General features: G+C 44.6%; 1 protein-coding gene across 1 annotated transcript in view; it reads right to left on the reverse strand.

The window, feature by feature from the left end:
* nav3 (neuron navigator 3) overlaps positions 1-16,697 on the reverse strand; it is a 433,465-nt gene that overhangs the window by 252,452 nt on the left and 164,316 nt on the right. Inside the window, 1 exon segment of the mRNA XM_073058755.1 lies at positions 12,072-13,056. Coding sequence (XP_072914856.1) covers positions 12,072-13,056 — 985 coding nt within the window.

The following is a 16,697-nucleotide window of genomic DNA, read 5'->3' on the forward strand; positions in this document are numbered from 1 at the left end:
CTGACCGAGTCACCAACGATGAGGTCCTGGCCCACGCCCAGAAACCCAGCCTCTTCGCCCTGCTCCAACAACGCTGTGTCCGCTGGCTGGGCCACGTACTCCGCATGTCAGACGGGAGGATCCCAAAAGACCTGCTGTAAGGGGAACTGGCCTCTGGCAAGAGAGCACAAGAGCAGCCCCATCTTCATTTCAAAGAGAGACATGAAGTCACTGAACATGAACGTCAAGAGGTGGGAGGACATTGCAAGTGGTCACTCTCACTGGAGGCTGGAACTACGCAGAGGTCTAAAAAGAGGTGAAGAGAAGCTGAGGCTTGCTGCTGAAGAAAAGCGCACTCACCGGAAAAAAAACAGCACCAAGACAACACTGGAGGACAGCGCCTTCAAGTGCAGTCGCTGCAGCCGAGACTGTCACTCCCGTGTGGGCCTCTACAGCCACAACAGACGCTGCTCTACCAACACAGACTGAAGCAAGACTTTCCAGTCACAGATCCATGGTTTCAGGAGACTAACAGATGTCATCATCATGGGCTCTTATCTTGTGAAACAGCTTGTCAAAGGCCTTCTGAAAATCCAAGTACACAACATCCACTGATTCTCCTTTGTCTATCCTGCTTGTTATTTCCTCAATGAGTTCCAGTCTGTAAGGCCATCTTAGGCAAGATTTTCCCTAAGGAAACCATGCTGACTTCAGCCTACTTTATCATGTGCTCCAATTACTCCAAAACCTCATTTTTTCATAATGGACTCCAACATCTTGCCAGCCACTGAAGTCAGGCTAACTGACCTATAATTTCCTTTCTTCTGCCTCCCTCCATTCTTAAAGAGTGGAGTGACATTTGCAATTTTCCAGTCCTCAAGAACCATTCCAGAATCCAGTGATTTTTGAAAAATCATTAGTAAGGCCTCCACATTCTCTTCCGCTCTTTCAAAACGCTAGCAGGTAGTCCATCTGTTCCAGGTGACTTGTCTACCTTTTGACCTTTCAGCTTCCCAAGCACCTTCTCCCTAGTAATTGCACCTACACTCAATTCTGTCCTCTGATTCTTAGGAATTTCGGACATACTGCTCGTGTCTTCCACAGTGAAGACCGGCGCAAAATACTAATTCAGTTCATCTGCCATTGTTTAGTCCCTCATTACTACCTCTCCACTGTCAATTTCAGCAGTGCAATATCCACTCTCAGCTCTCTTCTACTCTTTATATAAATCTGAAAATCTTTTGGTATCTTCTTTGAAATTTTTGGCTAGTTTACCTCCATATTTCATCCTTACAGTTTTTTTTAGTTGCCTTCTGTTGGTTTTTAAAAGCTTCCCAATCCACTAACTTCCCATCAATTTTTGCTCTATTATATGCCCTCTCTTTTGATTTTATGTTGTCTTTGACTTCCCTTGTCACCCACAGTTATCTCATCCTCCCTTTAGAATCTTTGAGGAATCCTGCATGAGACTCATAAATCCATTAGCACAAAGCCATCAGTTCTGACACACAATGTAAAAAGAAGCTGTCCCAACTCCAACCTCTGCGGAACACTACTAGTCTTCAGCAGCCAAACAGAAAAGGCTCTCTTTAATCCCACTCTGTGCCACCTGCCAATCATCCAGTCCTCTATTCAAGCCTCTGCTTTATCCATGCTGGAATTTTCCTGAAATACCATGAGCCCTTACCTTGTTGAGCAGCCTCATGTGCATACCTTGTCAAAAGCCCTCTGAAAATCCATGTGCACAATATCCACTAATTCTCCTTTGTCTATCCTGCTTGGTATTTCCTCAAGGAATTCCAAGGGATTTGTCAGGCAAGATTTTACTTTAAGGAAACCATGCTAACTTGAGCCTTTTTTAATTATGTGCCTCCAATTACCCTGAGACCTCATAACTAACAATCAACTCCAACATCTTCCCAACCACTGTCAGACTAACGGGCCTATAATTTCCTCTCTTCTGCTTCCCTCCTTTATTGAGGAGTGGAGTGATATTTGCAATTTTCCAGACCTCCGAAAAAATGCCAGAATTTTGTAATTCTTGAAAGATCATTACTAATGCCTCCACAATCTCTTCAGCTACCTTTTTCAGAACCCTGGGGTGTAGTCCATCTGGTCTAGGTGACTTATGAACGTTCAATCCTTTCAGCTTCCCAAGCACCTTCTCCCCAGTAATAGCAACTGTACCCACCTCTGCCCCCTGACACACTCTAACTTCTGGAATTCTCTTAGTGTCTTTCACAGTAAAGGCTGATGCAAAATACCTAAGAGTTCATCTGCCATTTCCTTTTTGCCATTGCTACCTCTCCAGCATCATTTTCAAGCAGTCCGATATCTACTTTCTCCTTTTTTTTACTCTTTATATACCTGAAAAAACTTTTAGAATCCTCTTTGATATTGGCAGCTTACCTTCATATTTTATCTTTTCTCTCCTTATGGCTTTTTTTAGTTGTCTTCTGTTTGTTTTAATAGCTTCCCAATGCTCTAACTTCTCACTAATTTCTGCTCTATAACGTTTTCAGGTTGTTTTTGACATCCCTGTCAGCCACAGTTGCGTCATCCTGCCTTTAAGATACTTCTTCATCTTAGGGATGTATCAATTCCTGCACCTTCCAAATTGCCTCAGAAACTCCAGCCATTGCAGTTCTGCCGTCATCCCTGTTAGTGTCCCCTTCCAATCAATTTTGGCCAGCTCCTCTCTCATGCCTCTGTAATTCCCCTTACCCAACTGTAATATGGATATGTCTGACTTTATCTTCTCCCTCTCAAACTGCAAGGTGAATTCTACCATATTATGATCACTGTCTCCTTTACCTTAAGCTCCTTATTGAAATCTGGTAAATTGCACAGCACCCAATCCTCGAACTCCTTTAGAAAACAGATGTCTTTTAAATGTTGTTATTGTAGTTGCCTCAAACACTTCCTCAAATAGCTTGTTCCACATACATACCACTCTCTATGTCAAAAAGTTGCCCCTCAGCTTATCCCCTCACCTTAAGCCCACAATCTGTTGGTTTTATTTTCCTAACCCTCAGAAAATTTTTCAAAAGCTTTGATTTTGCCCAATTACCTTGTGCTTATTTAAGTGCCTTGCAATAGTACTTTGTATTGAAAGCTTGTAACATTTTCCGTGAGAAAAATATTAAGTTAATAAGTCTGTAGCTTCCTGACTCTCTATCTCCCTCCTTTCCTGACTTCAAGATGTGCAGCAGTTTTTTTTGGCATCTTCCACATCCCCGACCTCAATCACCAAGGAGGACAAGGGCATCAGGTGCAAGGGAATACCAGAGCCTACAGGTTCCCCTCATCCTCCCTCACCATCCTGATTTCAAAATTCACTCAGTGGCCACTTTATTAGGTACAGGGGGTACACCTGCTCATTAATGCAAATATCTAATCAGCTAATTATGTGGCAGCAACTCAACGCATAAAAGCATGCAGACATAGTCAAGAGGTTCAGTTGTTGTTCAGCCCAAACATTAGAATGGAGGAAAAATGTGATCCAAGTGACTTTGACCTTGGAAAGATTGTTGATTCCACACAGGGTGGTTTGAGCGTCTCAGAAACTGCTGATCTCCTGGGATTTTTACGCACAGCAGTCTCTACAATTTACAGAGAATTTGCAAGAAAAACAAAAAAAAAACATCCAGTGAGCAGTAGTCGTGCGGGTGAAAATGCCTTGTTAATGAGAGAGGTCAGAGGAAAATGGCCAGATTGGTTCAACGGATGGGAAGTCTACAGTAACTCAAATTGCAGGGCAATGTAATTATTGGAAACGTACATAATTCACAGCCACCAACACTGAGTAGGGGTTCACTTTAACAGGCTGGTGTGATATAATAGGTAATTACATGAAGTACTTTTACTACATATTGGTTCAGTGTTTTGGAGTACAATAAATGAGCTGTTACTGTTTTTCTTAGACATTAAACACCCCTGCTATTTTTTATTTGTGAAAGCCTACATTGGTGACCCTGATGCTCTAGGATAATTCCAGAGTTATTAAACATGTCAGCTAACACAGTCACTTTGCAACTGCCAGAGATTTGGGAGCATAATGCCATTGCCGAGGCCGAATTCACACTGTGACAAATCTCTGTCGACCACACCAAGTGTTTTTATGGGGTAGCATTACTCAGTAACTCCACGTCTGCGAGAGTGGTGAGCTTACTAGAACACCCACCTGAACATGATAAATACCGGTCACTGAAAACTCACCCTTTACAGACTCTTGGACTTTCAGAGCCTGAGCACGCCAAACAGTCGCTCTCCTTGCCCAGCCTTGTGATGCTAAGCCATCAGAGCTAGTGGATTACATGCTGTCTCTCCTGGGAAATCACCATTCTTGCTTTACTTTTAAAGAACTCTTCATGCAGCAAATGCCTGATCAAGTTCACATCGCCCTCATTAGTGCACCCGTGAAGGACCATAGGCAGCTTGCTAAAATGGCTGATAGTCTACACCAGTGGTTCCCAACCTTTTCTATGCCTCCCACCCCTAGGAAATGTTTGATTAATGTTCGCACCCCCTACAAAAGTAATATCACATTTGAAGATGAAGAAGTCTAATTTCTAATTTTTCAACCACATACAATACTGCGGGTGAACAAATTGAACTTAAAAAAAAATAAGCTTTTAACTCAGTGCAAAAAATGCAAATATAAATTGAGCAATTAGATTCTAATTTAATCAGAAAAAAATTGTAAACAGTAAAATCAATCCCAACAGTGAACATAAAATCCAATAACTTCTTTGCTCCTGCTTCTCATTCATGATTTTGTCAAAACGTGGAACTTTCCTGCAGACTGTGATCCGCAGGTCTGCTTGTGGATTCAGGTGATTCCTAGATTTTTCTTGATTGACAAAAGAGAACTGAATCCAGATTCACACAAGTATGTTGTTGAAAATGGAATGAGGACAAGGAGTGCTTTTCCACCAAGTCTTGGTAACATATCCAGTGCTGCACACCAAAACTCCTCCAAAGTCTTGCTTTCAAATTGCATTTCAAGAGCTCGATTTGTCTGCAAATCCATAAGATCTTCCTTCAGCTCTTCATCATCTGACATTTTCTCTAAATTGTAGGAGTATGGATTCATGATCCATTCTTCTGAAATCTTCAGGTCTCCAGCAGCAAAATATCCATCAAACGATTCTGACAGCCTTTCCAAATGAGCCACAATTTCTTCACGCACAGTAGGAGTTATGGATCCAGCATCATCAACCATCTCTTCTAGTGAAGGAAAGTTTGAGAGACTGCCTCTTTCCATCCTTTTGATGCCAAAGACTTAACTTTTCTTTGAAGGCATTAAACTTTTCACAAGCCTTCAATATGTTTATCCCTTTTCCTTGAAGAGAAACACTCAGGTCATTCATACAAGTGAAAATGTCAGCTAAGTAAGCCAGCATTTGGGTGAATTCCTGTGATTCCATTGCCCCAACCAGATCACATTCACGCTCCTCCAGAAAAACTTTGATTTCTTCCCACAGTTCAAAGAAGCGGGTTAAAGCTTGTCCTTGTGACAACCAACGGACTTCTGTGTGGAAATGGAAAACTGAATGCTCACTTCCCAGATCCTCACAAAATGATTTGAAGATGCGATGGTTCAAAGCACACCCCCTGATCTAGTTGATGATCTTCACACAAGTATCAAGAACTTTCTTCAAATTTGGAGGCAATGTTTTTGATGCCAAAGCATGCCAATGAAGAAAACAATGGGTAACTTGCAAGTCTGGAATCTCCTTTTTCATCAATGCAGAAAAGCCAGATTTATTTCCAAGCATTGCAGGTGCCCCTTCAGTGCATACAGAACCAATGACTTTGATATCTAAATCATGTTTGGCAAAGAAGTCTTTCACCAGCTGCATCACATCCTTTGCAGTTGTGTTTGTTTTCAGATCTTTACAAAACAGGAAATCTTCCTTCATAGCACCATCATTGACATACCTCAGTTGACTACAACTGGAGATATCAGTTGACTCATCCAACTGAATAGAGATTTTAAGAGGACTAGCTCTGACATCTGAGATGACTTGGTCCAAAATACCTTCACTCAAATCACTGATTCGGTTGTTAATGACATTATTTGATAGGGGCACCTGTTCAAATGTTTTTCTTGCTTCTTTGCCCAGGATAATTGTTGCCATTTCCAGTGCACATGGCTTGGTGAGATCTTCCGCAATTGTATGGGGCTTCTTGGATTTGGCCACTTTATATGCCACTTGGTATGAAGCACGAAGTAGTGGTTTTTCAACAGAAACGAAACTTAATTTTGGAAGAGTTCCTTGTGAATCAAAATGAGCTCTTTTGATTTTCAATGACCCAACATCATGTCCTTCAACATCAGCTCTACCATGCTTGTTCTTGAAGTGCTCTTGAAGCTTGGATGGCTTCAGATTTGAGTTGGAAAACACAACGCTACAAAGAATGCACTGGGGTTTTTGCAAGCCATCATTTCCTGTTGTGCAAGTGAAACCAAAGCACACACAGTCATCATTCCATTTCCTTCTTTTTGACATGATGAAGGGTTAATGAAGGGTTAAGGGTAAAGAGAAAAATATGAGCTAGTATAACTATCTGACTAAGTCAGGGATGACCGCTTTACTCAACCAGACACACCTATAGCAAAGTACTGCGAGAAATACACTTTTGAATATTGTATTACGATATTATCTGCAGTTACGCCAAGATAAATCGTCAGGTGGAAATGCTACGGGGATGTGACTCGACTTATTAGGCTACTCTCTACTGAATTTACACACCTATTTCCGATGATTACCGGAGATATGAACTCCCATCACACGATTCAAAGTCCTCGGTGCTAACCATGATTCAAGATTCAACTAACACAATTCAAAATTATCAATGATTCAAGAAAAAAACCTCTTAAGAGAAAAAAAACCTTTGAAATTCAAAAACTTTTTTAATGAATTGAGACAAATACAAATCAATGACTTCAGCTGCTTTTTATCAAAATGCGGCTTTTTAAAATCTTATAATTGAATAATTTACCTACAGTCTGCGGGTTTGGTTTTAACACGAAGACATTACTCGATGGTTGATTCCGGATGTATAAAGATTTTGGCATTATGAGATGATTTTTAACTCTGAGACGTAACCTTCTAGCTAACAGTGATGAGACTCCTCAACTCTGAGGTGTAACTTCCCAGGTAACACTGATGAGAATCCTCAACGCTGACTCAGGCAGCGGGAGACTGGAGTGAATTTATGTCTCTCTTGACTCGGGCAGCGGGAGACTGGAGTGAATTTATGTCTCTCTCGACTCGGGCAGCGGGAGACTGGAGTGAGCTTGGGACAAACATTACTACCACTCCTCAAGGCACACTGGCAGCTGGCTGAGTGATGACTCGTGACTCGTCACTCAAGGACACAAGCCACTCTTTGTCGCACCCCATGAAACTCCATCTCACACCCCCTGGGGGTGCGGGCACCCCAGGTTGGGAACCCCTGGTCTATACTCAGCCAACCAGAGATGCATCATTCCTCCTCCTTTCTCTACCTCAAGAAGTTCAGTTAGCAAAGCCCCCAACATAAGGATGGCTGTGGCTGTTAAACAGACAATGCCAGGCCTGTGTTTTTACATCCTGACTTTGCTATGAACTCTAGGAAGTGCAACTGCCTTGCAGTCTCGACAGTGCCAACACATCTGGACATCAGAAGTCAGTGAACACCGTGGATTCCAGCTGCCAGGGTTGTCTACTGTTCATTATGGACACCCTTTCAGCGCAACACTTCCAGTGTGACACGGGTGCTCAAGTGAGTGTGCTGCCAGCATTGCCTATTACTGACAAGACCCTGCTGGAGGCTGCCAATGGAAGCAGGATCCAGACTTAAGGGACACAACAGGTGATGCTCTGCTTCACTGGGTGACGTTACACATGGGACTTCATCCTGACTAAAGTGGCTAGACCTTTGCTTGGTGCAGATTTCCTGCGTGTCCAAGGACTATTAGTCAATTTTAAGAACTGCTGGCTTATGGATGTCATTGGCTTTGGGTTATTACCCTGCTCCCCCAGTAAATTCCCCATAACGACTCTGTCAAGCACATGCGCCACCACACGTGAGTTTACTCGACTGCTGGGCGAATTCCCAAACTTCATCAAGCCCACATTCTCTACTACAGTCACAAAACATAGGGTTGCACACCAGATTTCTACAACTGGCCCACAAGTCCATGCCCATGCACGTAGACTGGACCCAGAAAAGCTGGCAACTACGACTAGCCCCTGGGTCTTATAGTCTTATGAAATTGGAGGTATAAGTCAAGACAAGTCAAGTCAAGTCACTTTTTATTGTCATTTCGACCATAACTGCTGGTACAGTGCATAGTAAAAATGAGACAAAGTTTTTCAGAACCGTGGTGCTACATGAAACAGTACAAAAACTACACTGAACTACATAAAAACAACACAGAAAAAAACTACACTAGACTACAGACCTACCCAGGACTGCATAAAGTGCACAAAACAGTGCAGGCATTACAATAAATAATAAACAAGACAATAGGCACAGTAGAGGGCAGTAAGTTGGTGTCAGTCCAGGCTCTGGGTATTGAGGAGTCTGATGGCTTGGGGGAAGAAACTGTTACATAGTCTGGTCATGAAAGCCCAAATGCTTCGGTGCCTTTTCCCAGATGGCAGGAGGGAGAAGAGTTTGTATGAGGGGTGCGTGGGGTCCTTCATAATGCTGTTTGCTTTGCGGATACAGTGTGTAGTGTAAATGTTCGTAATGGCGGGAAGAGAGACCCCGATGATCTTCTCAGCTGACCCCACTATCCACTGCAGGGTCTTGAGTGCTTCTCCTCAATCCTTGTGTTTTACTTACCCTCTGGGTCTAACAATAAAACTGAGCCCTTCCCCTCACTTGATGATGTATCTAAACTCTCCTGCAGCAGTAGGTAAGTAAAGACCATATGACCATAAGATAAAGGAACAGAATTAGGCCATTTGGCCCATTGAGTCTGCTCCACCATTTCATCATGGCTGATCCAATTTTCATCTCAGCCCTAAACTCCTGCCTTCCCTTCATATCCCTTCGTGCCCTGATCAATTAAGAATCTATCAACTTCTGCCTGAGATATACATTAAGACATGCCCACCACAGCTGTCTGTGGTAACAACTTCCACAGTTTCACCACTCTCTAACTAAAGAAATGCCTCCTCATTTCTGTTCTAAAACGATCCCCATCTGATCTGAGGCTGTGACTGCTGGTCTTAGACTCTCCCACCATAGGAAACATTCTCTCCACATCCACTCTACCAAGGCTATTCTCCATTCGATAGATTTCAATGAGATCAGCCCTCATTCTTCTGAATTATAGTGAACCCAGATGGCCCAGAGCCATCAAATGCTCTTCATATGACAAGCTGGAATCATTTTCATGAACTTCCTTTGAACCCTCTCCAAGTTCAGCACATCCTTTCTAAGATAAGGGGCCTAAACTTTCTCATAAAACTTCAAGTGAGGCCTTGCCAGTGCTTTATAAATCCTCAACATTACATCCTTGCATTTATATTCTAGTCCTCCTGAAATGAATGCTAACATCACGTTTACCTTCCTCACCATAGACTGCAAATTTATCTTTAGGGAACCCAGCACAGGGACTCCCAAGGCCTTTTGCACCTCTGTTTTTTAATATTTTCTCTCCATTTAGAAAATAGACAACACTTTCATTTCTTTTAACAAAATGCATGACCATACATTCCAGACACTGTATTCCATCTGCAAATTCTTTGCTCATTCTCTTAATCTGTCTAAATCCTTGTGTAGCCTCTCTACTTCTGCCCCTTCACCTCCACCCATCTTCATATGATCTGCAAACTTTGCAACAAAACCATCAACTCCTTCATCCAAATTATTGACATATAACATAAAAAGAATCGGTCCCAACACGAACCCCTGTGGAACACCACTAGTCACTGGCGGCCAGCCAGAAAAGGCTCCCTTTATTCCCACTCTTTGCCTCCTGCCAGTCAGCCACTGCTTTATCCATGCCAGAATTTTTCCTCTAATACCGTGGGCTCATAGCTTGTTAAGCAGCCTCATGTGTGGCACTTTGTCAAAGGCCTTCTGAAAATCCAAGGACACAATAACAACTGATTCTCCTTTGTCAAAAAATCAAAGGAGATCCTTGATTATCAGGCTAAGGACAATGTCTATCTCACAATTAACACTAGTCAAGTGGACAACCTTTTCATGAACACAAGAGATTGTGCAGATGCTGGGAATGTTGAGCAACACACACAAAATGCTGAAGAAACTTGGCAAGTCAGACAACATCAGGAGTGGAAAGGAAGGGGAAGAAGGTGGGGGGAAGGTTGGAATACACTCTGGCAGGTGCTAAGTGAAGCCAGGTGACGGGAAAGGTGGATGCGTAGGTGGGTGGGGAAGGGGCGGTGAAGTGAGAAGCTAGGAAGTGATAGGTGGACAAGTTAAATGGCAGAAGATAAAGGAATGTGATAGTAGAAGAGAGTGGACTATGGAAGAAACAGAAGGAGGAGGGGAACCAGAGGGAGATCATGGGCAGGTGAGAAGAACGGAAGAAGCGAAAAAGAGAGAATTGAAAAACAGAGAGAACGGGGAAGGGGGTAGAGATTTCTGGAAGTGGGGGAAATCGATTTCAAAGCCATCAGGTTGGGTGCTATTTGAGGTGTTACTTCCGTCCAATATCTAATACTGTTGCCATGCATTGAAGGTGAGAGGGGGTCACTTCCAGGATATATTGTTTTATACAGAGAGATTCCTCATTCCACAGTGATTGCACATTAGCCTCTGGAAGGGAATCACTTGAGTACGGGTGGACACAACTGCAGGGAGGTGGGAATGAACAGGGAATGGGAAATAACTGGATTGGTCTTCCAAAACCCAGGGACAGACAGAGGAAACCACTTTCTGCCCAGAGCAAGACCCGCCTGCCAAACCTTTAACTGCAAACATTTCCACAGCTTATCTGGGCAACTACCACCAACAGACTCCCTCGCAGTGAACCCACTCACCGCCATGTGGTAAACAAGCCTTCACAAAGAGCACACTGAGCAGTTAATATTTACTGACCGAGTCCCTGGATATTCCAAACCTCTGGCCATGCAAACACTGGTGAAAGGGTTTATTTTATTAGGCTATAATACACCATTTCATTAGTTGCCACTGCAGGCTGCTGACTGCTCCCATTTCAATGTTGATGCACACTGTTCGAGGACGAGGGAAGTGGACAAATGTGTTTTGAGCAGGATGGCCGCAGGACTAAGCGGCTGGAAAAGTTTTTGATTTGCGCATGGCTTCCTGCAGGAGTGGCATGCTCTTCAAGCAACCAACTCTTCATCGTCGCAGGTTGACCCACGGCATTTTACAACCAGTGAGACGCTTAGCCAGGCCGGAGCCACCGGTCAAACATAGGAGTGTGCGGTTGCCAATTTGCACAAAGCAAGATCCCACAAACTGTGAAAGACCCAGAGACTCTTTGAGGGATAAATATTGGCCTTAAAAAAGCTAGTTTTCTTATTTGCTTGGGGAATGTGGTCTTCACTGGCCCTTAGTACCCATCCCAAGGAGGTGGTTAACCACCTTCTTGAACCACTGCAGTCCGTGTGGTGAAGGTGCAATCACAGTGGTTTTGGGGAAGGAGAAAAAACCATAAGACTATAAGACCAAGGAGCAGAATTAGACAAGTCTGTCCATCGAGTCTTCGCTGCCATTCCATCATTGCTCCAAGGAGACACAGGAGCCTTGGGTCCCACACCACCAGGGTCAGGGACAGCTATGATCCTACAACAACCATACTCCTGAGTCAGTGTGGATAACTTCATTCAGCTGACTCCTACAACTGATGTCCTCTGTATTATTTATTTAGTATTTATTCTATTACGTGCACAGTTGGTTGTCTTTTAAACATTGGCTGTTTGGAAATCTTTGCTTATGGATAGTTCTTCATTATTTCCATCATATTTCCTTGTTTCCCTGTCAATGCCCGCAAGGAAATGAACCTCAGGGTAATACTTGGTGACATTTCTGTCCTTGGAACTTTGAATTGTGCGTGCTAATTCAGTGTAAAGTTAAATACAAAAAGCATGACTTACTTGTACAAGAAGGGTGCGACGGTGGCAGTGTTGGGGTGGCTGTATTGCTGCTGAGAATGAGGCAGGTAGACGTGCGCATTGGGACTACCGGGTGTATGGCTGCCAGCACCTCCCGTGGGAGCCGAGACCCCGACGGCACTCGGAGAGGAAGAGGAGAAGGGGGGCGAGGAGGCGGGTCCTGTGCCCCTCCCCTCCGAGGGGGCTGCAGAAGCTTTCCCCTCACTGGGGCTCTTCTGTGGGTGGTGGCTGGGGCTGCCCTTGGCACTCTTGACCTTCTCGGCCTCCTTGGCTCCCGGTGTCGGCACCTTCCCTGCTGTTGCTGCCACTGTCTTAGATCCAGGCTTGGGGATCCCACTGGACGCAGGGATGGAAGACTCCTTCTTGCCTCCGGCTGCCTTGCCCCCCTTGGGAATCAGGCTAGCAATCTTTGAGCTCTTCCTGGGCGCCTCGCTGGCCCTGTCTTCCTTGGCGGCCTTAGCCCCCTTGCCCTTCTCCTTCTCCCTCTCGTCCTTCAGCTGGGCCGCAGGCTTCTTGTGGCTGGGGGCCTTGCCGCCCGCCCGCTGGCCGGGCCCCTTTGGCAGGGCCTTGGGGCTGCCTTCCATCTCCCCGCCCTCCGAGGGCGTGCCCTCTTCCCTTCCTCCCTCTGGGATCGCCACTGGCCCAGTGCTGCTCGAGGACCCAGGCAGCCGGGATGGCGACCTGCCATGGCTCAGCTTGAACTTCTCCAGCACAGACCTTTGCTCGCCAGCTTTGGGGGCTTCAGGAGCTTCAGAATGGGGCGGGCGGGTGGGTGAGGTGGCTGGGCTCGGTGGCTTCACACTCAGCATGGGCGCCGTGGCCGTGTGCTTGACGTTCATCGACTTGCTACGCCATGCTTTTCCAGAGCTGGGGGAAGGAATGGCGGAGGCCGGCTGCTGCCCACTGCCCCCTCCGGTTGCTGGGGCTCCGTTCATGCCCCCTGGTAAAGATGGACCTTTAGGTGACTCTGAAAACAAGAGGAGGAACAAAGTCAATATACTGTTAAAGACCCCTTTGACCTCTACTCACAGACATCGTAACACTGAAAATAATGCAGAGGTAGCAGAGGTAGTTTAGAACATGGAACAGCACAGTACAGGCCCTTCAGCCCACAATGTTGTGCCAGCCTTTTAATCTACTCCAAGATGCCTCCCACATAAGCCCTCCATATTTCTATCATCTATGTACCTATCTAAAAGTTCCTTAAATAGCTTCTACCACCACCTCTGGCATCATGTTCCACGCACCCACTACTCTCTGTAAACAAAACCTACCTTTGACAACCCACTATACTTCCCTCCAATCACCTTAAAACGATGCCCCTTTGTATTAACCAGAAAAAGTCTCTGGCTGCCCACTCGAACTATGCTTCTTATCAGTTTGTACATTTCTATCAGGTCACCTCTCATCCTCCTTTGCTCCAAAGTGAAAAGCCCTAGCTCACTTCAGAAGACGTGCTCTCTAATCTAGACAGCGTCCTGTTCCTAAATCTCCTCTGCACCCTCTCTAAAACTTCCAGATTCTTTCTATAATAATGCAACCAGCACTGAACACATTTCTCCCAGTAAATACTTTGATAAACATCTACTCAAATGGCTGTAAACATAAGATCTACCCTTCATTATTGACTTTTGAAAAACCTTTTTTATTTTATTTAATGGAAAATCAACCATGCCACCCATTAACCCACCAAATTAATTCTAGCCTAATTACGGGACAATTTACAATGACCTACTAACCAGTACATCTTTGGACTGTGCTGAGACTTTATTCCTTGAAACACGGGAGACTGACTGACTAATTCCATGTCCTAACAGAAGTTTAGCTCATCTTCTTGAGGCAGCAGGATACTGGTATGAGGAGAGATTGGCCAAACTTGGTCTGCGGTGTGAAGTTTGAGAGTGAGAGTTGAATAAAATCATGAAGAACGTGTATATAGGGTGAATGTGCCCAGCCCCTTTTCTCTTAGAGAAAGGAAAGCAAGAATTAGAGGCCACGAGAAAATCTGCAGATGCTGGAAATTCAAACAACAACACACACACGCGTGTGTGTTGTTGCAAGAACTAGAGGCCACAGGATTAAGGTGAGAGGCAAAAGATTTAAAAGAAACTTGAGGAGGCAACTTCTTCATTCAGAGGGTGGTCAGGGTATGGAGACAGCTGCCAGAGGAAGTGATTAACAGCATTTGAAAGACACTTGGACGGGTACGTGGATAGAAACAGTAGCTTTATTAGTCACATTGGGCTGTACATCAGAACATAAGGTGAAATGTCTGCGTCAATGACCAGCACAGTCCAAAGATGTGCTCCTATGAGCAGGATCATTTTAAGGAGATTGGAGGAAAGTATGCGGCGAACGTCACAGTGATGAGTGTGTGGAATGCATTGTGGGGGTGCTGGTAGAGCTAGGTACACTAGGGACATTAGATAGGCTCAAGGAAAAAGGAGGGTTATGTGGGAGGGAAGGGTTAGATTGATTTTAAAGTAGGGTAAGAGGTCAGCACATCATGGGCCAACAGCCCTGTTCTGTACAGTCATGCCTATGTACTGGGGGCAGCCAACAAGTGTTCCCATGCTTCTGGCACCAAAATAGCATGCCTACAACAAATTTAGAGGGATAAGGGCCAAATGCAGGCAAGTAAGATGAGCATACATTGGTATCTGAGTCAGCATTGACCTGTTGGACTGAAGGGCCTGTTTCCCCTGCTCTATGACTCTATAAAGTACATTAAGTAACTTAAGGACTGACTGACCTCGGGGTGTCCCAAATTTACATTCAATGATTTTTTTCCAACTCCTAATCTCCTTCAATCTCATATTAAATAGATCTGCTTCAATTTATTTCTCTCACTCGGCTCCCTCATACAGATAGATATCCATATAACACAGTATACCCTCTGCATCTCTGCAATCCAAAAACAATATGCCCGATTAGCTGCTCACCCACTCCATCCACACCCGGAATCATTCATCCCAGCCGTACAGTTTCCTTTCTTTCAAGGTTAAAGCCATTAGAAAGTCTTCTAGAAAATCTGACCCCACCAACCTTCCTCAGATCAGAGCAGCCCCAGACAGAAACAAAAATAAACTCCTTTTTGGCTCATCTTAGTTCTTGTGCTCTGGTTACTGATCCATCCGCCGCTGGGAAGTATTTACACAGAATACACCAACCGAGGCTTTGAGTGCCCGATCTCACCTCCGCTGGTGTGCCCATCTCAGTGTTTACCATACTTTCCTGATTGTTCCTGATCTGGAAGACAAGTCAGCCATAGTGTCTGGGTCTAGAATCACACTGACAGATCAGATAAGGGTCCAGACTTCCTACGCTCAAGGACGTTACTAAACCGCGCAGATTTTATAGTTTTGTGATCATCAAAAGTCATAGGAGCAGAATTAGACCAGGCAGACCATTGATTCTGCTCTGCCATGTGAGCATGGCTGACTGATTATCCCTCTCAACCCCATTCTCCTGCTTTCTCCCTGTAACCTTTGACACCCTTACTAATCAAGAACCCATCAACCTCCACTTTAATGAATTGCCCTCCACAATCATCTGGTTGCAACGAATTCCACAGATTACCCACACCTCCCCCCCACTGGCTAAAGAAATACCTCTCATCTTCGTTCTAAAGGAATGTCCTTGTATTACGAGACTGTGCCTTCTCATCGTAGACCCTCCCACTATTGGAAGCAATCTCTTCACGTCCACTCTACCTAGACCTTTCAATATTCGATAGGTATCAATGAGATCCCCCCCCCCATTCTTCTAAACTCCAGTGAGTACACATCCAGAGCCATCAAACCCTCCTCATATGTTAACCCTTTCACTCCCTGAGTCCTTTTCATGAACCTCCTCTAGACCCTCTCCAACGCCAACACATCCTTTCACAGGTAAGGGGCCTAAATCTGCTGACAATACTCAAATGCAGTCTGACCAATGCCTTATACAGCCTCATAGGAATCTTATAAAACCCTTTTATAAAGCTAGAATCTTTTTAAAAGATTTACAGAGTTAAACAGCATGGGAAAGGCCATTTGGCCCAACATGTCCATGCCAACCAATGTACTTTCCTAAACAAGTCCTTTTGCTTGTGTTTGGCCCATACCCCTCTGAACCTTTCCTATCTATGTACCTGTCCATGTGTCCTTCAAACTTTGTGATTGTAATCATCTCCCCCATGTTCCCTGGCATCTTGCTCCATATACCCATCACCCTTGGTGTTACAAACTTGCCCCTCAGCTCACCTTTAAATATTTCCCTTCTCACCTTAAACCTATGCCATCTAGTTTTAGACACCTTTACCCTAGGGAAAAGACAGTGAACTTCCACCTTATCTCTGCCCTCATAATTTTATACACCTCTATTACCGTGGGGTGGCGTGGTAGAGTAGCAGTTAGCATAATGCTTTCCAGTGCCAGCAAGCCAGGTTCTATTCCTGCCACTGTCTGTATGGAGATTGTACATTCTCCCCGTGACTGTGTGGGCTTCAAAGCTGTACAGGTTAGGGCTAGTAAGTTGTGGGCATGCTATGTTGGTGCCAGAAGTACACTGACCCTCTGGGCTGCCCCCAGCACATTCTTGACACAAATGACACATGTCACTGTATGT

This window comes from Hemitrygon akajei, chromosome 10 (genome assembly GCF_048418815.1).
Source record: "Hemitrygon akajei chromosome 10, sHemAka1.3, whole genome shotgun sequence".
Classification (NCBI taxonomy): domain Eukaryota; kingdom Metazoa; phylum Chordata; class Chondrichthyes; order Myliobatiformes; family Dasyatidae; genus Hemitrygon; species Hemitrygon akajei.